Source organism: Jaculus jaculus, chromosome 18 (assembly GCF_020740685.1).
Source record: "Jaculus jaculus isolate mJacJac1 chromosome 18, mJacJac1.mat.Y.cur, whole genome shotgun sequence".
NCBI lineage: Eukaryota > Metazoa > Chordata > Mammalia > Rodentia > Dipodidae > Jaculus > Jaculus jaculus.
Genome location: NC_059119.1, coordinates 29511969 through 29538711, shown reverse-complemented (window position 1 = coordinate 29538711; position 26743 = coordinate 29511969). Strand labels below are relative to the sequence as shown.

Below are 26743 nucleotides of genomic sequence, written 5' to 3'. Positions count from 1 at the left end.
ACAAAAGGAATCCCCCCCTCCCCCAGGTAGGGTCTCACTCTAGCTCAGGCCGACCTGGAATTTACTATGTAGTCTCAGGGTGGCTTTGAACTCATGGCAATCCTCCTACCACTGCCTCTGGAGTGCTAGGATTAAAGGCTTGCGCTACCACATCCGGCTTAGGACAACCTTTTTTTTTTTTTTTTTTAATTATTTACTTGACAGAGAGGGAGAGAGAGAGAATGGGTGCACCAGGACTCCAGCCGCGTGTGCACCCTTGTGCATCTGGCTAATGTGTGTCCTGGGGAATCGAACCTGGGTTCTTTGGCTTCGCAGGCAAACATCTTAACTGGTAAGCCATCCCTCCAGCCTGACAATTTTTTAATGTGGATAAAGATTACAATAAACATTGTATCTGAAATTCAGAAATAAATATGACTGATTCATTTGAAAATAGTTCCTGAGACACTGTATGACCTTCATAGGCATGCTGGTGAGTTGCCTATACTCCAGTAAACAACCCCACCCACACTCATGCAAACAGCCCTGACGAAACTCAGCGCAAAGAAGACACAAAAGTGGAAAGTGGATCAGATGCTCAGGGGCAGTTTAGCAGGAGGTGGGAGTTAAGAGGTTAATAATAATGGTGAGCACGATTAAAACACATGTACATATATGTAGTTGTCTAAATCTTCAATTTTTGACTGTTTTTTAAAAAAGACAAGCATTCCCAGGTCTAGAGGCAGCTACAGAGAAATTCCTTAAAATACCAAACACCTCCACTATTTATGTCAGCTTGCAACCTTTACATGGTAATGAAAAACCAGGTTAAAAAACTGCAGGGATGGTTCTTCAAGAAATGTACACAAATAGGGATCAGATTTCAGCAACCTTCATGTCTGCAGAATGTTTATCTGAATCGTGTGTTAAGACAGGCAGGGTGGACTACACTGAAATGGTTGCTTCATTAGAGGCTGCCCTTGAACTTGCCAGTCAATTCTGTGTAACTGCTTCACTAGAACACTTGAGAACTGTTTCTGCAGAGAGTGTGCTACCAGCTATCTGTCTTCAGCAGACAGATTAAAGGGTTACTCCCTGCAAGTATCGCTAGTCTGAAGACGTTTGATAGCTAACCTACGTAAATTCTTAGGCTGCCACTGGGAAATGCTATAATTATCTTTCTTAAACAGACTCAAACAGAAACTGCAGACATCATAAGCAGCTGTCAAGAGTGTGGGAGAGGGACCAAAAACATTAAGACAAAGCTCCACAAATGGGAAGCAATTCCTTTATGTTCACATCACCTCCCTCATCTTGCTGTATTTACACTGTGGTTGAAAAGTTCTAAGAATGAAAATAACACACTCATCTTGCTAACAACCTGCTAAGTTTAAAAGGACCAATCTTGTGTCCTTGCCTACCAAGAAAAGGCTACATACATGGCCGAAAATGAACTATAACCAGATGAAAATCCTAAAATGGAAATAATCCCAGATGTGTAAGACTACACACACACACTAGCTCAGGTGTTAGATGTAAACTTTGGGTAAGAAAATTTGCTCAAAGTAGCCAAAATGTAATCTCTAAACTTGAATCAAGACAAAACGAAGGATAGCCAAGGTGTTCTGTGTTAGTAGAATAAAGAGGTCATGTAGTTGAAGCACAGTAATTTTGCAAACACTATTTCCAATGACCAGACATTAAACTTTATGCAGATTCCCTTCTCCCCTGCACCTCCAATTCTTTGACAGGGCCTGGGGAACTGAGCACTTGCCTAACATGCAACATGCACAAAGTCTGCCCACTTGTTCTTCCAGGTGATCTTGTGTTCTAAAAAGCATGGTTTCTACCTGGCCTTTGTGGAAGAAATTTCACACTAGTTCTCAGACATCAAACTCTAACCTTTCAATTTTCTTACTAAACAAAAGCTCAGTTCAAAACTAATTAATTTTTCAAATGTTAGAAATGGACTGGAGAGCTCTTCTCACTTCCTCCACCATCATGGTTCGGTGCCGTCGCCTGATACCTCGCCATGTCTTCTCACAAGACTTTCAGAATCAAGCGATTCCTTGCCAAGACACAAAAGCAAAACCGTCCCATTCCCCAATGGATTCGGATGAAAACTGGTAACAAAATCAGGTACAACTCTTAAGAGAAGACACTGGAGGAGAACCAAGCTGGGTCTATAAGGATTTGCACACTCCGCGATTGATTCTACCAAAATGTCAGCACTGCAGAGGTTTCTGCATGTTAAATTGAAATCCTATTTTACTTTCTATTGGTCTACATGGATGTGTTGATCCAAAAATAAATGTAAATCCTTTAAAAAAAAAAAAAAAAAAGAAATGGACTGGAGAGATGGTTTAGTGGTTAAAGTGTTTGCCTGTGAAGCCTAAGGAGCCAAGTTTGATTTCCCAGAATCCACATAAGCCAGATGCACAAGGCCTTGGTGTGCCCATTCGCGCTCTCTCTCAAGTAAATTAAAAACATCTCATCCTGACAGTGTTAGCAAACATCAGCCAAGTTGTAATGTTCAACTTCATTAACTACATGTTTTCCCAACAATTAATAAAAATAGGACTGGAGAGATGGCTTAGCGGTTAAGGCATTTACCTGCAAAGCCAAATGACCCAGGTTCAATTCTCCAGAATCCGCGTAAGCCAGCTGCACAAGGTAGTGCATGTGTCTGGAGTTCGTTTGCAATGGCTAGAGGCCCTGGCACATCATTCTCTCAAATAAATAAAAATAAATATTTAAAAGTTAAAAAAAAACTTTTAAGGGTCTCCCATGTTAGGTTTTCTCATAATTTTAAGTACATCAGCAAATATACTTGCTCAGAACATGCAGGCCAACGGGAAAGCTCCACAAAACAAGTGTAAGATAGGCTTCAGTTTAACCTTCTATCTTTCAGTTCAGTACACAACTCTTCCAAAGAGATATAGGGTAAGAATACCTTTTCTAATCATGGGAAAGTGAGCCTCAGACTATTTAAGTACCTTATTTCTGGAAAAACAGATTCTTTTTCTTTCAAATATTTATTAAAGAGAGAGAGAATATGAGTATATGGGCGCACCAGGGCCTTCTACCATTGCAAACAAACCCCAGATGCATGGGCCACTTTGTACATCTGACTGTATGTGGGTACTGGGGAATGGAACCCAGGCCAGCAGACTTTGCAAACAATTGCCTTTAAAGTTAACCGCTGAACCATCCCTCCAGATCCCAGAAACAGACTGTTAATGGGAAAGCTAACCCATTAAAATGCCAACTTAAGCCCTTCTTAAGAAGGGTCGACAGTGAAGTCAGTTGACTAGCACGTGAATACTCTTAAATGATGCTATGATCATCTAAAAGGTACTTTTTTTTTTTTTTTTTTTTTTTTTTGAGGTAGGGTCTCACTCTAGCCCAGGCTGACCTGGAATTCACTATGTAGTCTCAGGGTGGCCTCAAACTCATGGTGATCCTCCTACCTCTGCCTCCCAAGTGCTGGGATTAAAGGCATGCACCACCATGCCCAGCTAAAAGACACCTATTTTAAAAGGTAAAACACATTCTTAGCTGCTGTCACTTTGGTGGCTTCAGAGGAGCAGCAGCCTTAACTCATATTTTAGTGCTACTAAACACCATTTTTGGACTTTGGGAGAGACTGTTAAACTGGTATATGGAACTGGGGAGGCAGCTCACATGGCACAGTTCTTGCCCAGAAGCCCCAGTTTTATCTCCTGTTCCACAGCACCACATAAAACTGGGTATGTTCATGCATGCCTCTATTCCTAGCACTTGGGAGGTGGAAGAAAGAGGATGAGAAATTCAAGGCTCTCCTCAGCAACACTCAAGAATCTGAGGCCAGCCTGGGATACATGAGACCCTTCTCAACATTTTTATTTCTATTTTCCTTTGTTTTTTTGGTATATGGGCTGGAGTATGTAGCTCAGTGGTAGAGTGCATGCTGAGGCCATTCTCTGTAACACCAAACGACGTTTTGAGTGTACAGTTCAGTCATACAACTGTTATGTACTTGCACTGGACGGTGCTAGTTCAACAATGACTATCTCTAGAAAAACGTCTATTCATTAAGCAGTGATCCCTTGCAACTGCCATTTCTGTACTTTTGTTGCAATGATTATTGTTTAATTTTGGTATGTGTGTGGGCACAGGTGAAGTTGATGTTGGGTGTTTTCTCTAGCCAACCCCACACACCTTTTTTGTATATGCATGGAGGCCTACATATGTGAATGTATGTGGAGGCCAGAGGCTGACAATGGGTGTCATTCTCCATTACTCTCCATGTTATTTTTCAATATATATATTTTTTATTATTTATGTGTGTGTGTGTGTATGTGTATGAGAGAGAGAGAGATACAGAGACAGAAAGGGGCTGACAGAGTGACTATGGGCACAGCAGGGCCTCTTGATACTGCAAACAAACTCCAGACACATGCACCACTTAGTACATCTGGTTTTATGTGTGAACTGGGGAATGGACCCCAGGCCATTAGGCCTTGTAAGCCTTTAACTGCTGAGCCATCTCTCTAGCCCTCCACATTATTTTTTGAGACAATGAACCCTGAAATGCACCTTTCAGCTAAAGTAGCTAGCCAGCCAGTCCTGGGAAGCCCTGACTCCACCTCCCTCCTCTAGGATTACATGCACATCCTGCCATGCCTGGTATTTACGTGGGTGATGGGGAACTGAATTCAGGTTCTCATACCTGCGTAAGTAGCAATTTGCCTGCTAAGTCTTATTTTTTTAATTTTTTATTTTTTTTCGAGGTAGGGTCTTACTCTGGTCCAGGCTGACCTGGAATTCACTATGTATTCTCAGGGTGGCCTTGAACTCATGGCGATCCTCCCACCTCTGCCTCCGAGTGTTGGGATTAAAGGCGTGCACCACCACGCCCGGCTAAGGCTTATTTTTTGAGACAGGGCCTTGCACTGACCTAGAGCTCATTAATTTGGCTAGACCATCTACCTACCAGGGCACAAATCTTTGATCCCCTGTCTCCACTTCCCTGGCGCTGAAATTAGACATGCGTTTCCATGCCTGACTTTTATGTAGGTGCTGGGAATCCTGCATTCCACTGCTTTTTAAGGTTGAATTATATGTATATACTCCTTTTATACTATTTTCCATGCGAATAATGTTATGAACATGGGTATATTAAACATTACCTCAAGTGGGACAAATGCTCAAATCAGAGCCTTAAGAGTTTTATCAAAATGGCCTGGGGAAACACCAAATACCAAGTTCTGCTAGGACACAGAATTAATAACATTCATTAAATTAATTTTAGCAATAGCACTTGTTCTAACTTGTTTCATTAAAATGCATCATAACGGGCGTGGTGACTCACACCTCTAATCCCAGCACTTGGGAGGCAGAGGTAAGAGGATGGCCGTGAGTTGGAAGCCACCCTGAGGCGACATAGTAAGTTCCAGGTCAGCCTGGGCTAGAGTGAAAACCCTACCTTGAAAAACAAAACAAAAATGCATCATAACCCTTAACGTGATAAGAATATCCAAATTTGATAGGTGAACCTAGTATTAATGTACCCCATTTCTTTTCTAAGGCAGGGTCTCATTCTAGCCAGGGCGACCAGGAATTAATCCACTATGCTGCCTCAGGCTGACCTCAAGCTTAGAGTGATACTTCTACCTCCAAGTGCCAGGGTTCAAGGTGCACACCACAGTACCTGGGGGACAAGAGGCACAGAGAGGGGGAGAGAGAATGGGCACGCCAGGGCCCCAGCCACTGCAAATGAACTACAAACATATGCACCCCCTTGTGCATCTGGCTTATATGGGTCCTGGGGAATTGAACCTGGGTTCTTTGGTTTTGCTGGCAAATGCCTTAACCGCTAAGCCATCTTTCCAGCCTGATACCCTATTGTCTTATGCAGGGCAGGCAACTATGGAACTTCTCATTTTCTTCAAACCGAAAATAAGAACATAGTGACTTAGCATATAGTGTAAGGCAAAAGAAAATCTTGGTCAAGTGACAAGGACTACCAGTTGTGAAAGTGACCACTGTCATTCTGGGACAGAGTTGGTAAATCACATGCTGACCCAGGATCCCAACACTGGCTTCCAGTCCTGGTTCAACACACTGCGATCCCTTAACAAGGGGAAGTCAGTGTCTTTTATTTATTCTCATTTAAAGTAAAACTCAATAAGACAGACCATACAAAGAAACTGTGGGGCAGAAGTGTAAGTTTGACTACAATTTCTAAATTCAGGGATTTGGAAAGACCTTAGGTATTCTTTAAGTACAGTGCAGAAACCAATAGAAAAAGTGTATCTGGACTAGAGAGATGGCTTAGTGGTTTGTCTGCAAAGCCAAAGGACCTATGTTTGATAAGCCAGATGCACAAGGTGGCGCATACATCTGGAGTTCATTTGCAGAGGCTGCAGGCCTGGTGCTCTCATTCTCTCTATCTGCTGCCTTCTCCCCCACACCCCAAATAAGTAAATAAAAGAAAAAAAGTCATGGGAAAAGAAAAAGTTTACCTTTGGGGGATGGTTAATTCCTGTTTACCTGAAAGTTATTTTGAATTAGTTTTTCATATTTTATTTATTTGAGACAGAGAAAATGGCAGACACAGAGGCAACAGGTATGCTAGGGCCTCCAGCCACTGCACACAACTCCAGATGCACGTACCACCTTGTGCAGCCAGCTTTATGCTGGTATGGGGGAATCAAATCCGGGTCCTTAGACTCTGAAGGTAAATGCCTTAACCACTAAACCAGCTCCCCAGGACCTACTTAAAATTTTTTTAAAAATTAATTTGTTAGTACTTGCAAGCAGGGAGAGAGAGGAAGATAAATGGGCACATTGGGGCCTCTTGCCATTGCAAAAGAACTCCAGATGCATGTGCTACTTGTGCATCTAGCTTTACCTGGGTCCTGGGAACATGAACCTGGGCCATCAGGCTTGCAAACAAGCACCACAGCCACTATGCAATCTCTCCAGCCCTCCTAAGTATGGAAGCAACAGGTGGCAAACGAACTCTAGGTGCATGAGCCACTTTGTGCATCTGGCACTATTTGGGTCCTGGGGGATCATACCTGGGCCATTAGGCTTTGCATTAACCACTGAGAAATCTCTCTTAAAAGTTTTTTATTTCCAACACCCCAATATTCCTTTTAAAAATATAACTGCAGGGCTGGGCTCTTCCATTCCTCAGGACCCATGAAAAGCCAGATGTACAAGGTGGCACATATGTTTGGAGTTCATCTGTAGTGGCTGGAGGCCCTAGTGTATACATTCTATCTGTCTCTTTCTTTCAAATAAATAAATAAAAACTGAAAAATATTAAAAAAATATTTATAAAACTGCAGCTGGGTGTGGTGGTACACACCTTTTATGCCAGCACTCAGGATGCTGAGGTAGGATTGCTGAGTTTGAGGACATTATGATTTTACATAGTGAAAATTACACATACAAACATATGTATAATCTGCAAAGGAAATAACAACAAAATTAGAAATCTGAAGAAAAAAAGAAACAGAACAGAGTTCCTACATGGCACAGATTATTAAGACAATAGCAGAATGGGCAGCTTCTGGCCAGAGAGACTAAGTTAAGTGTAGGAGGAGTGTCTCGGTGCTGGGCACGGTGGTGGCCCACCTGTAGCCCTAGCCCTTGGGAAGTTGGGACAGAATCAGTCTGGGCTACATAAGACCCTGTGTCAAAAATCCAAGAACAGGGCTGGAGAGATGGCCCAGAAGTTAAAGGCATTTGCTTGCAAAGCATGACAGCCTGGGTTCAATTCCCTAGTACCCATGTGAGGCCAGATGCACAAAGTGGTACAGCCATCCTGGTGTGCATATATTCTGTCTGCTTTTCTCTGAAAAATAAATAAAACATTAAAAAAACTTTTAAAGGGAAGAATTCATATCTTTTATAATTTTTTTTTTTTTGGTTTTGTTTTTTTCAAGGTAGGATCATACTCTTGCCCAGGCTGACCTGGAATTTACTATGTAGTCTCAGGGTAGCCTCGAATTCACAGCAATCCTCCTACCTCTGCCTCTCCAGTGCTGGGATTCAGGTCAAATGTTTATGTAAATGTTTTTCAGAGAGTTCGAAATGTCACTATTAGATTCTCTTTGGCATATGAGAATCCATTCAGTAATGACTACAAGAACAGATACAGTTTTGCATCAAGTAGAAATCTAAAAATCTTAGAGTGGCCTGATCACATATTTTCAGGAAACAAGTCCCAGAAGCCAAAAGACAGACGGATCATTTCCTTCCTCTCAAAGGCCTTATCTGCTAATTTTAGCTTCCACTAACGAGACCGTTTTTCTAGAAGCAGCTAGGAAGGCAGGAGCAGAGGCGTACATGGCCATGCTAGCACGCACGAGTACCTGAGTTCAGATCCCACTTCAAGCCAGTTGCTGTGGGAAAGGAGGTAGAGAAAGCAAAGTAACAGAGACCCATGAGCCAGCTAGGCTGGGAAATGCAGTGCTGAACAGCAGGAGCCTGCTTCACAAGGAGAAAGGACCCACAGCAGTCCTGACCCTCACATGTGCTCTGGCACGTGCACGTCTGCACTCACACTCATGGACACGGCACACGCCCTCACCAAGCAAAGGATTACAAATCTAGTTTTTAAAGCAAACAACTCATTTTTTTTTTTTTTTGAGGCACTGAGGACGGAACCTAGGGCTTCATCCATATGAGGCAAGTATTCTCTCAGTGAGATATCCCTGACTCTCTTTTTACTTTTTGAGCAATAAATAAATTGCTTAAGCTGGCCTTGAACTTGTCATCCTTCTCCTCAGCCAACAAGTAAGATTACATGTGACATATTTAACAGGGGAAAGGCTAATAACTGTAATACTGAAAACATTTCAACAAATCAACTGAAGGCACACCATTAAGAAAGGAGAAAGGGTAGGACAAAGGACTTCCAGGGAAGGTACAAATGACAACTAAATAATAGAAGTTGCTCAATTCAGCAACTAAGGAATGACAAAGTCAGACATTAAGATATACTTTGAGGTAGCTGGGCGTGGTGGTGCACGCCTTTAATCCCAGCACTCAGGAGGCAGAGGTAGGAGGATTGCCATGAGTTTTAAGGCCACCCTGAGAATACAGAGTGAATACCAGGAAAGCCTGAGCTACAGTGAAACCCTATCTCTAAAACAAACAACAAAAAAAAGGATAAACTTTGGTTACAGAGGCTTACAATCTCACTAGGGAGGCTGAGATGTGGGGTAGGGGATGGTCACATGTTTGTGGCTAACATAGGCTACAATGTTAGAAAATTTCTCAAAACTGAAAACAATACAAACAAATCAAGCAATTTTTCATCAACTGGCATAAAAAGAGGATTAACAGATCACACTTCAAGCCAGCAATGGAATGCAGTACTTCTGAGGGCACATCGGAAGTTACAGACATTTTCAATATGTAGTTCTGTTAAAGTAACCTGGCTCTCAGCAACTTAGCCTACAGCAAAAAACTTCAGTGTTAAAGGGAGGCCTCCAGAAGGTGATATCTAAAGACAGACAGACAGATGAGGGAGTATTCTAAGAAAACATAAACAAGGCCCTAGCCTGGTGGCACAGACCATTAATCCCAGAGCTGAAGAGGCTGAGGTAAGACAATCACTGTGAGTTCAAGGCCAACCCTGGCTACAGAGAGTTCCAGGTTAGCCTGGGTTAATGAGACCATTTCAAAAACCAAAACCAAAGACAAAGGTCCTGAAGTGAAAATTAAAAGGCATGGAGAAAGGGCTGGGGAAATAGGTGCAAAAGCATGAGGACCTGAGTTTGGTCCCTGGCCAGAGGTGGTATAGGCAGAACAATTCTTAGAGCTCAGAGCCTTGGAATTGGGGGTGGGGAGGGACAAAAACAAGACAGCAGCTCCAAGTTTGGTGAGAGACTCTGCTAGAAGGGAGGGCACCCAATGTTCCTTATACATGCAAATGCAGTATATGCATCTGTTTACACAGGTGTACACACACACACACACACACACACACCAAGTCAATTTGAAGAAGCATCTAATATGAAGCCCTCAAAGTGGCAAGGAGACAAATATACACAAGATTAAACATAATATGCTGGTTTAAAGACTAGGAATTAACGACTTTTGACTAATTCTTACTTTCTAAATGCCAGCATTTCCATTTAGTCATAAGCCTGAAAGTGTACTGTAATTTCCAGAGGATTAAGTATTCACCTTTCTCATGAGTACTCTATACCAGATGTTACCTCGGGGTTTATAAACATGCCCCTCTAAAACTTTCACAAGGGAGGCTAGGATCTAGCACACTCATCTACCGAGAAGTTGCCCAGATGACTAAAGAATCATTGGCAAAGAGGAAAAAAAAAAAAAAAAAGCTTTACATGGACAGAACTAGAGGAATCAAAACCAACTGACATACTTTAGCACGTCCAGTCTTGCCCTGTAGAGACTGAGTAAAAGATAGCTGAGGCAGCAGCGATGAGGCGAGAACAGCGAGCTCCTGAGCTACTCCAGTCACGCTGTGGTAATCTTCACTGACACCTTGACTGGGGAGACACACTGACGGTATCTCGGAGGTATTTGCAAGGAGGATTAACTGGGGGAAGATCCATCCTGAAGATGGACCCCATAGGCTGGGGGCTTGGACAGAACAAAAGGGCTAATAAGAAGGTCCACAGAGCACCACTATTCCTCTTTGCTTCTTGGTATGCTGAAATATGAGCTGCTTTGTTTCATGTCTTCCTCACCATGTTGAATCAAACCTTCTGAAACACTCAGTCCCAGCCTATCCTCCTCTTTCAAGTTGTCAGGCATTTGGCTCAGTGTTGCAAAAGCTACATACATGCATAAATCCCACAATATCACAAGAGTAACAAACCAAACTTCCACCATCTTTTTATTGTTGTTATTCTGAAATATGGTCTCATGTAGCACAGTCTGACCCCCATATCGATAAAACATCCATGTCCAGTTTTATGTGGTGTTGGGGATATGAATCCAGGGCTTCAAAGCATGCTTGACAAACGTTCTAGCAACCAAGCTACAAGCCTAGCTCAATCCACTCATTGATTTGTACCACTCTCTCATCCCCCATTCCATCAGCTGTGAGGCTTACCACCTGTCACATGAGCTGAGGACCATACATAATTTCATTTTTCTTCATCTTGGAAACCAGTTACTATGGTGGAAAGGACAGTGGACTTTGGAGTGAGAACTAGGACTCACTTAGTACTATGCTAGTACAGAGGGGTGGCAGGTGCAGATAAGTTAACTTGCCTGAATTCCAGTGTGTCTATGAAATAAGGACTTTTACTCCCTTCAGGCTTAGCAGACACTTCCTTGTTCTATAAGCCCTTTTGTCACAGGCTTTGTGTTAAACAGTATCTGATCTACAATATTAGTATGCAGGGTGCAGAGAGGCTCAGCAGGGAAGGCACTTGCCTGTGAAGCCAAAGGATCCAGGTTTGATTCCTCAGTACACAGGCAAAGCCAGATGTACAAGGTGGTGCAAGCACCTGGAGTTCGTTTGCATTGGCTAGAGGCCCTGGCACACCCATTCATTCACTCTCAAATAAATAAAATTAAAATAAAAACCTTTAGAAAATTCTACATATTAAAAAAAAATTAGTATATGAGTTTGGTATGATGGCACATGCCTTTAATCATAGTACTTGGAAGGGAGAGATAGGAGGATCACCATGAGTTCGAGGCCAGCCTGAGACTACATAGTGATTTTGAGGTCAGCCTGGGCTACAATAAAACCCTACCTCACATAAATAAATGAATAAAGAAATAAATAAATAAAAACTAGCATATGAAACCATCAAGCATACACAAAGGCCTCTTATACAGTTCTTAATGAACTCAGCAGTTTTCCTATGAAAGTCTATAGAAACATCTTACACACCCACATAACATTTGAGAATTCCACCACTGAATCACACATGCACTTCACGCAAGATTTCAGAGGAACAGATATAGAAATGATGGTGTAAGCACAATGGCATATTATGTCCCCTCTAAGAAGGAAGTACATTCTGAATTCAGCATGCTACAACAACACAGATGGGCCTAGAAGATACAAAGCTAAGCTAAACAAGCCAGTTACAAAAGGACAAAGACTACATAATTCCACTTACATAAGGTACTGGGGGTAGCCAAAATCAAAAACGGAAAGTACAAGATTGTCAGGAACTAGGGTGAGGGCCAAATAGTTAGGCACAGTGGCACATGCCTGCATTCCCAGTGTGCAGAAGGATGGTGATCACAGCCAAGTCCACAGTGAACCCGGTGTCAGAAAGAGTAAGACCCCAAACAACCATTAGGTTATACTGAAATACACATATCTCTATGAAATCTCACTGAATACTACATCCTCCTTCAGTTCTCTCTCCAGTCAGTAGCACCTCACCTGTACATTTATATAGCATGCCCGTCATGGTTCCAGCTGCTACAGTGTTGAGGTCATCTTCTGCCCCTCGTGTTTTCTCAGTGATAACACCAAATGCACTGTACAGTAAAGCTAAAGGGAAATACAAGTGAGCAAAGATGAAGAAAAATCCGTATGGCGATCATACTTAGGTAAACTTCTCCAAAGATACCACAGATTGATCAATGGAATACTGCCTTTTTTTTTTTGGTCCTGAGGTAGGTTTCACTCTAGCACAGGCTGACCTGGAACTCACTCTGTAGCCCCAGGCTGGCCTCCAACTCATGGTGATCCTCCTACCTCAACCTCCTGAGTACTGGGGTTAAAGATGTGTGCCACCACACCTAGCTTGGAACAGTGATCCATACAGAAATATTACTTAAAAAATAAAAATAGCCGGGCGTGGTGGCGCACGCCTTTAATCCCAGCACTCGGGAGGCAGAGGTAGGAGGATCGCCATGAGTTCGAGGCCACCCTGAGACTACATAGTGAATTCCAGGTCAGCCTGAGCCAGAGTGAGACCCTACCTTGAAAAACCAAAAAAAAAAAAAAAATAATAATAATAAAAAAAAAAATAAAGCAGGGCGAGGTGGTGCACGCCTTTAGTCCCAGCACTGGGGAGACAGAGGTAGGAGGACTGCCATGAGTTCCAGGTCAGCCTAGGATAGAGCAAGACCCTACCTCGAAAAACACAAATACATACATAAATAAATAAAATTAAAAACAAAACTAGGCATGGTGGCTCATGCTTATAATCCCAGCACTAAGAAAGCAGAGGTTAGGAGGATCACTACAAATTCAAGGCCAGTCTGGGCTACATAGATAGTGGGTTCCAGGCAAGCCTTGACCAGTCTCAAAAACAAACAAAAAACTAACACCACCAAAAACAACAAAAAAGTAACAAAAGTCTAAGAGCTACTTGTGGGCTGGAGAGATGGCTTATCAGCTAAGGTGCTTACAGGTGAAGCCTAAAGAACCAGGTTTAATTCCCCAGTACCCAGCAAAGCCAGATGGCACAAGGTAGCACACGTGTCTGGAGTTCATGTACACTGGCTAGAGGCCCTGGCGTGCCCATTCTCTCTCCATATACCTCTTTCTCTTTTTCAAAATCAATCAATCAATAAAAACTCTTTTTTTAAAAAAAGAGTCACTTATGGTACAAGCCTGTAGTTTCAGCTCTTGGGAGATAAGGGTAGGAGGATCAGGATTTCAAGGTCATTCCTGACAATATAATGTCAAGTTCCAGGCTAGCCTGGGCTACTTGATACTCTGTTTCACGAAAAGCATATATGGGCTGAGAGATGATTCAGCAGTTAAAGCACTTGTCTGGGAAGCCTAAGGACCCAGGTACGATTACCCAGTACCCATGAAAGCCAGATGCACAAGGTGGCACATGCGTCTGGGGGTTGTATGCTGTGGCTAGAGGCCTTGGTGGACCCATTCTCTATCTGCCTATTTCTCTCTCTCAAATAAGCACAAGAAAAACTTAAAAAAAAAAAAAAAAAAGAAAGGAAGAAAAGAAAAAAGCAGGGTGTGGTGGCACATGCCTTTAATCCCAGCACTTGGGAAACAAAGGTAGGAGGACTGCCATGAGTTCAAGGCCACCCTGAGACTCCATAGTGAATTCCAGGTCAGCCTGACCTAGAGCGAAAACCCTACCTGGGGAACGGGTGTGGAGGAGGGACTGGGAAGCATAGCTAGGCATGGTAGCGCATGCCTTTAATTCTAGCACTAGGAAGGCAGAGGTAGAAGAGGGATCACTGAGAGTCTGAGGCTACCTAGTGAATTCTAGGTCAGCCTGGGCTATAATGAGACCCCTACCTTGAAACCCCCCCAAAATTAAAGCATAAATAAAAAAGCATATATGCATGGTCACATAAAACAAATTAGAAGGAGTTGTATTGGCAGATGATGCATAAAGCAGGCATACACATGCACCAGTACAGCACTGATTTTAAATCCTAACTACAAATGACTCTCACACTTGTTATTTTCATACTTCTATAAAAGCTCATATTTCTGTTTTTGTGAACCTAGCTTTATGACGTGAAAATGTAACATTTACAAATTCTATGATAAGGCTAAGAAAACAGAGGCCCTTTCTATTTTCAATGAGATGTCCACATTTTCCTTTACTTAATCAGAGAAAAGCAAAAAAAAAAAAAAACCAAACAAACATAAATTATTGAAAGTTTAATTCAGCCCACAAATTATGGAACCCTCACGTTAAGGTACACGTGCTACAAAGACATCTATTCTTGATTATTAGTCATCAAAAGAACTGACCGTTCATAAATAGTACATGATGAAAGAATTGGGTTCTAGCCAAGCACTACTCAATAACCCCTTGTTTAGAACTGTGAATGCCTGAGCTATCTACAAAGACTTCATGCAACCCTGCCATTAGGATCTAGAAATCTACACAGGTTGAATGACTGCTGAACAGACAAAGCAAAAGGTCTGGACTAATCTGTCACGTCTTACTACAGGACTTTGACCGTTTCTCAACATATGTGGCCCTTTGCCTTACGCTAAAGTTACCTGGACTTCATTTAGTTAAAACATGACTATTTGGTCTCTTGCTAGGATAAGAAAAGGCAATGTCTGGTGTAGTATTTACACTATTCACCACAGTAGATTTAAAAGTAACTGTTCCACATCCTAGAACCAGAATCTTGGTTGAGCAAATTATCCACTATCCCCGTACATTCTTTCTTTGCATTAGTGGCTTAGTATCAGTTGGGGATGTATGCATAAATTCCTGGCTCCAACTACAGCACTACACTGAGTAAGGTGATTCAAGTTTGTAATCTCAGCACTCAGGGGGTAGAGGCAAGAGGATGAGCAGTTCAAGGTCATCATCAATTACACAGTGAGTTTGAGGTCAGCCTGGACTGCATTAACACCACCAACAAAACACCCACCAAATAAGTTTACTACTTACCCAGAGAACCTAGAGTATTAGCCCAAAGGGCTCCTTGCCTAGTCACCATATTCAAAATCCTACCAGGGAAGAAAAGAAGAATTTAAACTTAGGATCATTATTTCTTAAATAAGTTTAAAAACCATAATAGTAGTTGAAGAGCCTAGACCCAAGCCTAGGTGCTTTTTTAGCTTTAAGATATATCATACTATCTCCTCAAATTTCAATAAACATGGATTTTAATCTGTAAAAGTGAGGGTTAAGATAAAATTTTCAACACTCTGGACAATGATTGAGGAACATTCTATTGTTCTATATACAAATTACTAAATACATATTAAATATACAAAGGCTTTGAATAATAGACTGGATTGTATTTTATAAACTGATCTCTGCTTGATTTTCTATTAGGGAGGGGATTATGTGCCTAGAATATTAAACAGCATCACATTAAAGAATATCAAGAAGAAAGAAAACAAAGCAGAGCTGAGATGGGACAGCCGTCTTGCTGCAACACACGAGAAGACACTGTCTGCTCCCACAGCAGCACTAAGCTTCCAATGCACATGCACAGCATGCTCTCAAAGCAGCACCGTTCTGCCTTGCACCAGTGCCACTGGCCACCAGAACAGTGATGCAGGCAACTGGGTAAAGACAAGGCATTGCTCTCAGTGTAAAGCCATCACAGAAAAGACTGTCTGGACAGCTGACTACTGCTAGGAATGACAAGTATAATTACAAATAGTAGAACTCAAGGTTCTACAGCAACAAAAAAAAAAATATCTGTGGGTTTTGTTTTGTTTTTTTTTTTTTGGTTTTTTTTGAGGTAGGGTCTCACTCTAGTCCAGGCTGACCTGGCACTCACTATGTATTCTCAGGGTGGCCTCGAACACACGGCGATCCTCCTACCTCTTAACCCCAAGTGCTGGGATTAAAGGCATGTGCCACTACACCCGTCTCGTGTTTTTAAAAAAAATTTAAAAATTTATTTATTTGACGGGGGGTGGGGGGGAATGAATGAATGTGGGCACGTCAGGGCCTTCAGCCACTGCAAAAGAACTCCAGACACATGTGCCCCTTATGCATCTGGCTATCATGGGTCCTGGGGAATCAAACCTGTGTCCTTTGGCTTTGCAGGCAAACACCTTAACCACTAAGCCATCTCTCCAGCCCTATCTGTGTTTTAAATGTTTAGATAGTAGAAATATTTACATAGAGAAATATATTTTTGTCTACAAAGAGATGCATATTTCTCAAGAGTTGTTTAAGGCAGAAGGTGGAGAAAGTTGACTCAAGATCAGAAAGCAGTAAGTAATGAAACTAGTTTTGTGAAGCCAGACCTATCTTCTTGGCTCTAAATCCTCCCTTCTTTCCCCTATTAAACACTGCATCCCATTCTGCAAAAATCAGAAATGATTATGCTGCTATTATTTTAAGAAACAAAGAATGGTATTTAAGAGATTTTCTACTTTCAAATTCATATTTAGTATCATATTGAGGATTTGTTTCAAAATAATACAAGAAAAGAGTTGAGATGTTACTGGCTATGGCTACTTAAGCTAAGATTCTTGTGCATCCATTCATTCAGTTATTTTGTCATCTACTGAATATAGCTAGATGTCCTAATATAGAAAGTAAAAAGAAATTACTGGCCCAAGGGGCATACAGACATAAAAATACTGAAGGATCTATGTTGGTAATACAATAGTGCAAGCAGAGGCAAGAAAAGAAAGTTGATAAACTGTCTAATTCTAGCACATCTGCTGCCATCTTCTGGCGGAAGGGAAGACTGAGTTTAAACTGCACTGGAACAAAACTAGGAGGCAGCCAAGAATTGATAGGATACAGTTCCACCTTATAGAGTATGTATAAAATGTATAAAAGTAACTTATTATTTTGGCAATATCAATACAGAATGATCATGTGTATTCTTTAAGCAAGGTGAAGACATTATATAAACTTTCTGATCGCTTTAATTGTATGCTTTGCTTTGCAAACTTCAAACTTTTTAAACAGACTCTGCTTTGGAACTGGAGAGTGAAGGCAGCAAGAAGCCCAGAGACAATCTAGACAGCATTCCATTACTAAGCACACTGACGCTGCCGTTCCCTTACTAGCACCTTAACACTTTAAAGCGTATTTTACAAGTCTGGAGAATGGAACACACAAAAGCCAAGAAGTTAAGTTAGTCTACAGCCATACCACCCCAAACATGCCCAATCTTATCTGATCTCAGAGCTACGCAGGGCTGGGCCTGGTTAGTATCTGGATGGAAGAAGTTAGAATAGAGCAGTATCACCTGACTGAGGAATACTGATTCAAAACACTTTTCAAAGCTTAGACACAATAATCTGATTCCTTATTTCTTTCATTTTGGGGTAGACAAAAGCAACAAAAATTAAATAAAAACAGGGAGGGCTTGGAGAGATGGCTCATTAGTTAAGGGTGTTTCTTACACAAGCATGATGGCCTGAGGGGTTGAGATCCTATGTAAAATAGATAGATGAGGCCACGTGTGCCTATAGCCTTAATCCCACAGGGGAGCAGAAACCTGAGAATCTTTGGATCCCTACAAACTCTGGAATTAGTAAAAGGAGACTCTGGTGCAAAACACGTACAAAAGCAACTGAACAGGACACCCTATGTGGCACTCTGGCCACATCAGATGAGCGACTTCCTGCTGCAGTTGAGAGTATGGCGCACCAAAGGGCACACACAAGCAAACAAACCAAAGTGGGGTGGAGGAAAGCAGATCAATTTTCTAAATATCTGTTCTCTAAGGTGGTAACCACGAAATAACAAAGCAGAGGTTATTATTCAAGCATCACTACACGAGACAGTTTTATAGGACTTACTGTACATTTCTTGGTTTGGACCAGGCCATGTTCTGGGTTTCCTTCAATCCTAGCCGAAGACCATTCAGTGCCCCAAATGCGGCCCCTAGTAAATCATAACAATTTATCCAGATAGTATAGCTTTGTGTTTATAAAGCATGCACGCACACACACTATTTGTGGCTCCTTTTCACCTAATAGAAAAAGACAATCAAGCCTGGTTTCTTAAAAAAAAATAAAATTAAATTAAAAAAAAAAAAGACCTGCCAGGTGTGGTGTCGCACGCCTTTAATCCCAGCATTCGGGAGGTAGAGGTAGTAGGATCACCATGAGTTCGAGGCCATCCTGAGACTCCATAGTGAATTCCAGGTCAGCCTGAGCCATAGTGAGAACCTACCCTGGAGAAAAAAAAAAAAAAGCCAAAAGACAACACATTTGAGAGGCTGGGAAGATGGCTCAGTAGTTAAAGGTGCTTGCTTGTAAAGTTGGCTGGCCTAGGTTCAATTACCAAGCCACTCACATAAGCCAGAAACAAAGTGGGGCAAGCATTTGGTGTTCGTTTTCAGCAGCCAACCTCCAAGTGAAATTAAAAAAAAAAAAAAAAAAATCCAAAACACAAACACACACCTGATTTCAATGTTGTAGTTGCTTTTCATTTAATCACTATAAACTACTTGAACTAAGGACAAATAAAGAAAAAAATTTCTAAACTCACCTGTCATGCAACAGCCGCCAATGGTAAAGAAGGCTAGTTCAAATCTGCCTCGGGTTTTATTAGCTCCAGTTGGCAAAATAAACTCGTCTGTATCCTAAAGGGCAAAAATGAAACCAAGGTGAGTGAGTCTCAAGACACAGGACTTGCAACTTTCATAAAAAATTCTCCTTCCTTAAGTTTTTTTTTTTGGAGACAGGATCTCACTATGTACCCCAGGGTTCATAGTGTAAATGTGATGCAATCTGTCTTAACGATAAACCCCTGAAGCAACAGGACAAGAGCTGAGAAAGAAATACTAGGACCTATGAGAAGCACTAGCTGTCATAAGGACTACAGCAGCTACTCAGTGACTATCATCTTAATGTAGACCAAATAACCATTAAAAAAGGAGCAAAGACTGTTACAGAATAGCTTGGACCATACAAGTACAAATTATCCCCTTACTTCTTTTTTTTTTAAAAGCAAAAAATGACCAGTTTAGAAGAACCAATGCCTCTTTATGAAGAACACTTTCATTTTTGCCAAGTTTTCCATGCAAAATGGTGAAAATCTGTGAACAGCACATAATACACAATGTGCCACATCTACAAGGGTAGAGACCACTAACAAGTGACACTTCACTCACATGCCTGTGGCAAATACTGAGCTCTGGTAAAACCATGTCTGATGAGGACACAAGCTCTACATGGGGTTTTATTTCCGACTTGGGCAATATACAACTTCACCCAAAACTGCACTATAAACGCAGCACTCTCATCTCAAAGATGGTGTGTTACAGGGACAAGCAGATTCCTTAGACATCTCTTGTCATGACATACTGTACAGGTTCATAAAATGTTGTAAAATTACTATTCATACCTATTCTTTGAAGCTTTTAGAAATTTTGTATTTGATTAGGTAAGGTAAATAGCTGTCCTTAATCCATAGATGGACAACTAATTAAAAATAAGTAATAAGAGATGGCTATATTGAGTATAATCAAGCAAGCACAACCCAGCATGAGCTCACTTTTCAGCACATACCAACTGAATCACAAGACTTGGAGGTAAGAGTATACCAACACCCATGCAATAAGGTTGACAAGAATATGGGTAAGGTATGTTGAGAAGAACTTGTTAACTTGTCTTCCTGGGATACTAGTGGTATATGAATCCTATTAAGCACTCATGTTTGTTACCACAGAGATAAACCTAGAGGCAGTCATCAATGCACCTGATGAAATAGTTATAGGGCCAAGATTATGTGAAATCATTATAATTTCAAGTGAATGACATGATGGCTGTGGAAAATATTTACATTGTCCTTGTTTTTATTTAAAAACTCTATTTGCAAGGAGAGTGAGAGATAGAGTAAAATATGAACGACAATGGGCATGTCAGGGCCTCCAGCCACTGCCAAAGAACTCCAGACACATGCACCACTTTGTACATCTGGCTTTATGTGGGTCCTGGGGAACTGAGCCCGGGTTGTTAGGCTTCACTAGCATGTGCTTTGACCACTCAGCAATCTACCCAACCCTGTCCTTGTTTTTATGTTGGATATAAATCTGGGTTTCAAGAGGAAGACTTATTACTTAAAGTAACTTTTTTTGTTTGGTTTTGGTTTTTTGAGGTAGAGTCTCACTCACTCTAGCTCAGGCTGACCTGGAACACACTGTGTAGTCCCAAACTGTCCTTGAGCTCACATGGCAGGCAATTCTCCTACCTCAGCCTCAGAGTGCTGGGATTAAAGGCGAGTGCCACAAAGTCTGGCTTTAAATAACGTTAAAAAAAAAACCCAAAAACAAAACAAAACAAAAAAAACCAAGGAAACATTTCTGTGTGGATTTTAAGAGTAGCAACAATATAGGCTGGATGGATGGCTTAGCGGTTAAGGCATTTGCCTGCAAAGCCAAAGGACCCAGGTTCGATTCCCCAGGACCCATGTTAGCCAGATGCACAAGGGAGCTCATGTATCTGGAGGTCATTTGCAGTGGCTGGAGGCCCTGGCATGCTCATTCTCTCTCTCTCTCTGCCCCTTCTTTCACTGTCAAATAAATAAATGAATGAATAAATGAATGAATGAATAAATAAATAAATGACATGAACCACCATGCCCAGCCCCCCCAAAAAAAAAAGAGTAGCAACAACACAAAATCAGTAGCAGAAGAAACCAAAAATAATGCCTCAGATAAAAACTGGTCACCAAAGATACTGTATGGTGAAATGATGAGCATTATTTAAGATGTCTACAACCTTCTCAAGTATATACAGTGCTGGAGAGATGGCTTAGTGGTTAAGGTGCTTGCCGGTGAAGCCTAAGGACACATGTTCAACTCGACAGGTCCCGCGTGAGCCCGATGCACAAAAGTGATGCAAGCACACAAGGTTGCACATGTGCATAAGGTGATGCATGCATCTGGAGTTCAAGTGCAGTGGCTGGAGGCCTTGGTGAGCCAAATCTCTCTCACACACATTAAAATAGTAGTAATAATAGTAATAAAAAGGCCAGTCTGTTGGGCTTGCCTCAAAAAAAGTATGTAAAAATACTTATGATAATGTACTTTTTATTGAATTTTAATTTAAGGGCTGGAGAGATGGTTTAGAGGTCAAGACGCTTGCCTGTAAAGCCAAAGGATCCAGGTTCGGTTCCTCAGGACCCAAGTAAGCCAATTGCACAAGGTGGCACATGCACCTGGCGTTCACATGCAGTGGCTGGAGGTCCTGGTATATCCATTCTCTCTCTTAAATAAATAAATAAATATCTCTCTGTGTGTGTGTGTGTATATATATGTATGTATTTTATAAAATTTAAATTTAAAACTCATTGCAACAGGAAGAGTTAGAAAATCTGGCTATTCTTGAGTCTTTCTTGTGTTATAATGGGAGGTAACAACAGTATGAATGCTTGATGAAGCTACTGCCTCATTATAATTATCTTGGCGAAGCCCACCTAGCAATGCAAGACCACAGTGGAATAGTACTTACACATGTGCCCCCTTGTGCATCTGGCTTACATGGGTCCTGGGGAACTGAACCTGGGTCCTTTGGCTTCACAAGCAAATTCCTTAACCACTAAGCCATCTCTCCAGCTCTAAAACAGTATTTATAGTCAGAGTATAAACCTTAAGTTTAGATTCAACACACAAGCAAAATACATGGTTTGAAATTTTCAGTTACAGTGGACAGAGAGGTACTCTTAAGATAATAGTAAATTACTAGTGCTAAAAGTTATTATTTCCAGGCTGGAGAAATGGCTCAGCAGTTAAGGTGCCTATCTGCAAAGCCTAACAACCTAGGTTTGATTTCCCAGTACCCACGTAAAGCCAAATGCATAAAGTGTCACATGCATGTGGAGTTAGTTTACAGTGGCTGGAGGCCCTGGCATACCCATTCTCTCTGTCTGTATCTGTTCTCTCTCTGCTTGCAAATAAATAAAGAAAAAAAATTTAAATAAAGGTTAACATTTCCTGCAAAAGCAATGAAACTTCAGGCAGCCTGCTTTTATATGAACATTTAATGCAAACGAGAAACGCAGCTACTGTCAGACGTTGTTAGTAATTCAACCTGGAAACCAAAAGCTTCTAACCATCACTCTTTTTACCCCAGCCCCCCCCCCCCCCCCCGTTTGTCTCTGTTTTTACATTTACTTATTTAGACACATTCAGATTGGCCTTAGACTCGAAATCTTCCTGTTTCAGCCTCTTTAGTTCTGGGAGTAAAGAAGTATGCTGCCACGTCTGGCCTCCAACCATATTACTGGATAAACAAATATGGATTATTAATACAGCTCAGTGGTAGAATGCCTGCCTAGCATGTAAAGCACAAACACTACCCATGCAAAGTTGTTGATACAACTATCCACCATTCATCTATGTTACGGCATTTAAGTCAATGACTTTTAGTACACACAGAATTGCACAGCCAAGACAACATTCATCCGTTTTTTTCCTTTTAGAGAAGTGGGGGGGGGGGGAGTTGGCACCCCAGCCACTGCATCAAACTTCAGACGCTTGCGCCATCTAGTGGGCATGTGTGACCCTTGCACTGGCCTCACATTTGTGTTTGGCTTAGGTGGGATAGGGAAAGAGATGGAACATGGGTCCTTAGGCTTCGCAGGTAAACACTTTAACCACTAAGCCATCTCTCCAGCCCTTCATTAAACTTTTGAGCATCTTCCATTATTTGAGAAAGAACCCTGAACCCAACAATAGTCTTCCCCATTCACTCTCCTCCCAACCATAGGCAGGTACTGATCTACTTTTTTTTTTTTTTTTTTTTGGTGTTTTGAGGTAGGGTCTCACTCTGGACCAGGCTGACCTGGAATTAACTCTATAGTCTCAGGGTGGCCTCGAACTCATGGCGATCCTCCTACCTCTGCCTCCCGAGTGCTGGAATTAAAGGCGTGCGCCACCACGCCCGGCTTTTTGATCTACTTTTTGTATCTATTTATTTGCCTGTTCTGGACAGTTTCAAATAAATGGAATCAAATATTATGTCATCTTTTGTGACTAATTTCTCTAATTCAGTAAAATTCCAAGGTTTACTGCATAATTTTTTAACATTTACTTTTATTTGTGATGGGGGGGGGAAATGAGAATGGGCATGCCAGGGTCTCTAGCCACTGCAAACAAACTCCAGATGCATGTGCCACCTTGTGCATTTGGCTTATGTGGGACCTGGAAAATCGAACCTGGGTCCTTAGGCTTTCCAGGCATGTGCCTTAAGCGCTAAGCCATCTCTCCAGCCCTGTATCAATAATTTTTATTGACAAATGATTGTATAGGCATTTTGTATGTATTTTGTTTATCCAGCCTTCAGTTGATTGACATTTGGTTTGTCTCTACTGTTCAGCTATTAAGAATGCCACCATGCACACACGTGCACAACTTGTTGAACTTCTGTTTTCAATTCTCTTGGGTATGTAAGTATAGAAAGGCCAAGTTAAGACTCTGTAATTTTAGTTTTCCATGTTTTTGGAATGGAATTTGAATTTATTAATGTATTTATATAACTTAAGCTCTATAAGAAATGGTCTCACAAATAATGACCACAAATTTATATATGCTAAGCAACAGGCACTTGTTTTTCCTACCAAATTACCTGCATCAAATAAAATAGACAGTGTTTCCATGACTTTCTTTTCTCTTCTTCCTTTTTGAGCCATTGCTAGTCAGTTTAGGACACATGTAATTCACAGCCCTACGCAGGTGCTCTACCACAGCACCTGGATCAGGAGAGCTTAGTTACAAAGGTTCCAGTCATGTATGGTGACACACAAAGGGTTAGATGCAAACCCCAGATGAAGCAGGCAGCCGCTGCTACTGTTGTAACTTCCTGTGTGCATCCTAGACTAATGTCCTTGATGAAAGTGCTTTAGAGGTGGTAAAGAGAAGAGTGTTTTCACCAGTCCTATAAATAACCCAAGTTAGCTAAGCACTACTTGCTGTCTCTCACTTCAATCTCCAGCCACATCTTAAATGACAACTCTACCTGTGTAACTGGGAACCAAGGACAGGATAATCTCCAGTCTTTTACCCTTCAGGAACCATGAAAAGTGCTCAATTTCCCTTCATCCTGATGAGCAAGTTAAGCCTGCCATCCATCCAATCAAACGTGCCTTCAGCAAGGCCATCAGCCAGTATTGTGGCTCCTTTGTACACCACTGGTTCAGAACCACATATGATCTGTCAGACTGGAAATACCACGACACCATCCTCAGGCCAGCTTCTGGGAGTCCTTTTTGCATGAAAAAACTCAAGAACACCAGGCAGCCAATGCTGGCAGGCCCCGACACTGGTGCCCGGCCCCGACCATCCGCTTCACCCGCTGTCTGCAACAGGCCCAGGCTGTGTGGCAGCTGCTTCACCATCTTTGGGGTTTGGAGCCCATGATGACAGATGGTGGGCTAGTGTCAGTGAATGGAATTCTTTGATTTCCATAAATAGTTCATTCGTTTTTCTTACATTTTTCCCACTGGTCTCTACAAAAAGCACATGAATGGAGTCAGCACAGTCCTTAGCATCCTTCTCCATGACTTGTCTGACATGAAAAAGTTGACAATTATTTCCAGTGATGGACAGCTACAATACTGAGTGGCGAAGCTCTTTCACCCAGTTCTTCAACACTGAAAACGTCTCTTCTTTCAGGGATAACAAAAATGAGGATCCCTACAGCCTACCCTCAATAGCACACTGGTGGGCTGGAGAGATAGCTTAGAGTTTAAGTTGCTTGTTGGCAAAGCCAAAGGACCCAGGTTCAACTCCTCAATACCTATGTAAAACCAGATGCACAAGGTGGTGCATCCACCTGGAGTTTGCATTGGTTGGAGGCCCTGCCACACCCGTTCTTTCTCTCTCTCTCACACACACACACATAAATAAGTAAGTATTTTCAAAGTAGTACATTGGGGCTGGAGAGATGGCTTAGAAGTTAAGGCATTTGCCTGCAAAGCCAAAGGACCTGGGTCAGAGGACCCACATAAGCCAGAAGCACAAAGCGGTGCATGTGTCTGGAGTTCGTTTGCGGTGCCTGGAGGTCCTGATGTGCCCATTCTCTCTCACTCTCTCAAATAGATAAATAAAAGTAGTCTATTGGTGCCACAGCACGAAATCATTCTTGGTCCAGATTAAGAACATATGTGGCTAATGCTGGTTCTGGGCAGTCTTGGTCATAAAAGATGTTGGTGACAACACCATCGATAAAAATCTAGAGCAAGCCATCTACTATGACTGGAAAAGGCAGAATATCTTCCTCTAACACGGACAACAAAGACAGAATGGTGACTCTCCTTGCTTCTCAACAGCGTCGTCTTTTCTTAAAAAAGTGTTTTCTTTATTTATTAGAGAAAGAGGAAGAGTGTGTGTCTAGGAACACCAGAGCCTTCTGCCACTGCAAACTAACTCCAGATATATGTTAATCACTGAACCATCTCTCCAGCTCCCCCCACTTTTTTTTTTTTTTAAAGGGGCTCACTTTACCACAGGCAGACCTGGAACTCACTCTGTAGCTCAGGTTGGCCTCAAATCTTAAGGCTGTCCTCCTACCTCAGCCTCTCAAATGCTGGGATTCAAGGCATGAGCCACCACACCCAGCTATATTTCACATTTTGTGTGAAAATATCAGTGTCTTCAATAATTAGACATTTTATTTGAGATAGGGTCTCATGTGTTTCCAGGTTGGCCTTGAATTTGCTTCTGAATTTCCTACCTTGTTAGGACTGCAGGGGTGTACCACCATACCCAGTTTAGCAGCTCTATCATTTTACATTCCCATTAACCATGTATGAAGGCTAATTTCTCTATTTCCTTACTAACACTCATTACCAATACTGTCTCCTTGAGTATAGTCACTCTGGTCTGTGTGAAGGAGATCTCATTTGTGACCCCATCTCTCTAATTAATATGAATACTGGACATTTGTATATTTTCATGGAGAAATGACTAGATACAATGAAAAACTGAACTTTCAAAAAAAAATGCTTTAATTAAGCTGAGCGTGGTGGTTTATGCCTTAAATCCCAGCACATGGGAGGCTGAGGTAGGAGGACCACCAGAAGTTCAAGGCAACCAATGGCTATAAGGTGAATTTTGGCCTGGGCTAGAGTGAGATTCTGTCTCTAAATAAATAAATAACCTTTATTTGATAAGTGGCTTACAAATATTTTCTCCCAGTTTCTAGGCTATCTTTCCCTTCTTTCTTTCTTTTCCCCCTCGTTTTTCAAGGCAAGGTTTCACTCTAATCCAGGCTGACCTGGAATTCACTACGTAGTCTCAGGGTGGCCTTGAACTCAATAATCCTCCTACCTTTGCCTCCCAAGTGCTGGGATTAAAGGCGTGCACCACAACACACGGCTATTTTTTTTTTAACTTTTATTTTTATTTATTTGAGAAAGAGGCAGAAAGAGGGAAG

General features: G+C 41.7%; 1 protein-coding gene and 1 pseudogene across 1 annotated transcript in view; one reads left to right on the top strand and one right to left on the bottom strand.

Annotated features, from left to right (window-relative positions):
• The window catches only part of LOC101598678 (mitochondrial import inner membrane translocase subunit Tim23), a 33687-nt gene that overhangs the window by 1463 nt on the left and 5481 nt on the right, over positions 1-26743 (bottom strand). The window contains exons 3-6 of the mRNA XM_004658050.2: positions 18855-18948; positions 18161-18245; positions 15327-15385; positions 12365-12475 (exon numbers count right to left, since the gene is read on the bottom strand). Of these exons, the coding sequence (XP_004658107.2) occupies positions 12365-12475; positions 15327-15385; positions 18161-18245; positions 18855-18948 (349 nt within the window). The remainder of the gene's footprint in view (positions 1-12364; positions 12476-15326; positions 15386-18160; positions 18246-18854; positions 18949-26743) is intronic.
• Positions 1982-2255, top strand: LOC105943980 (annotated as a pseudogene).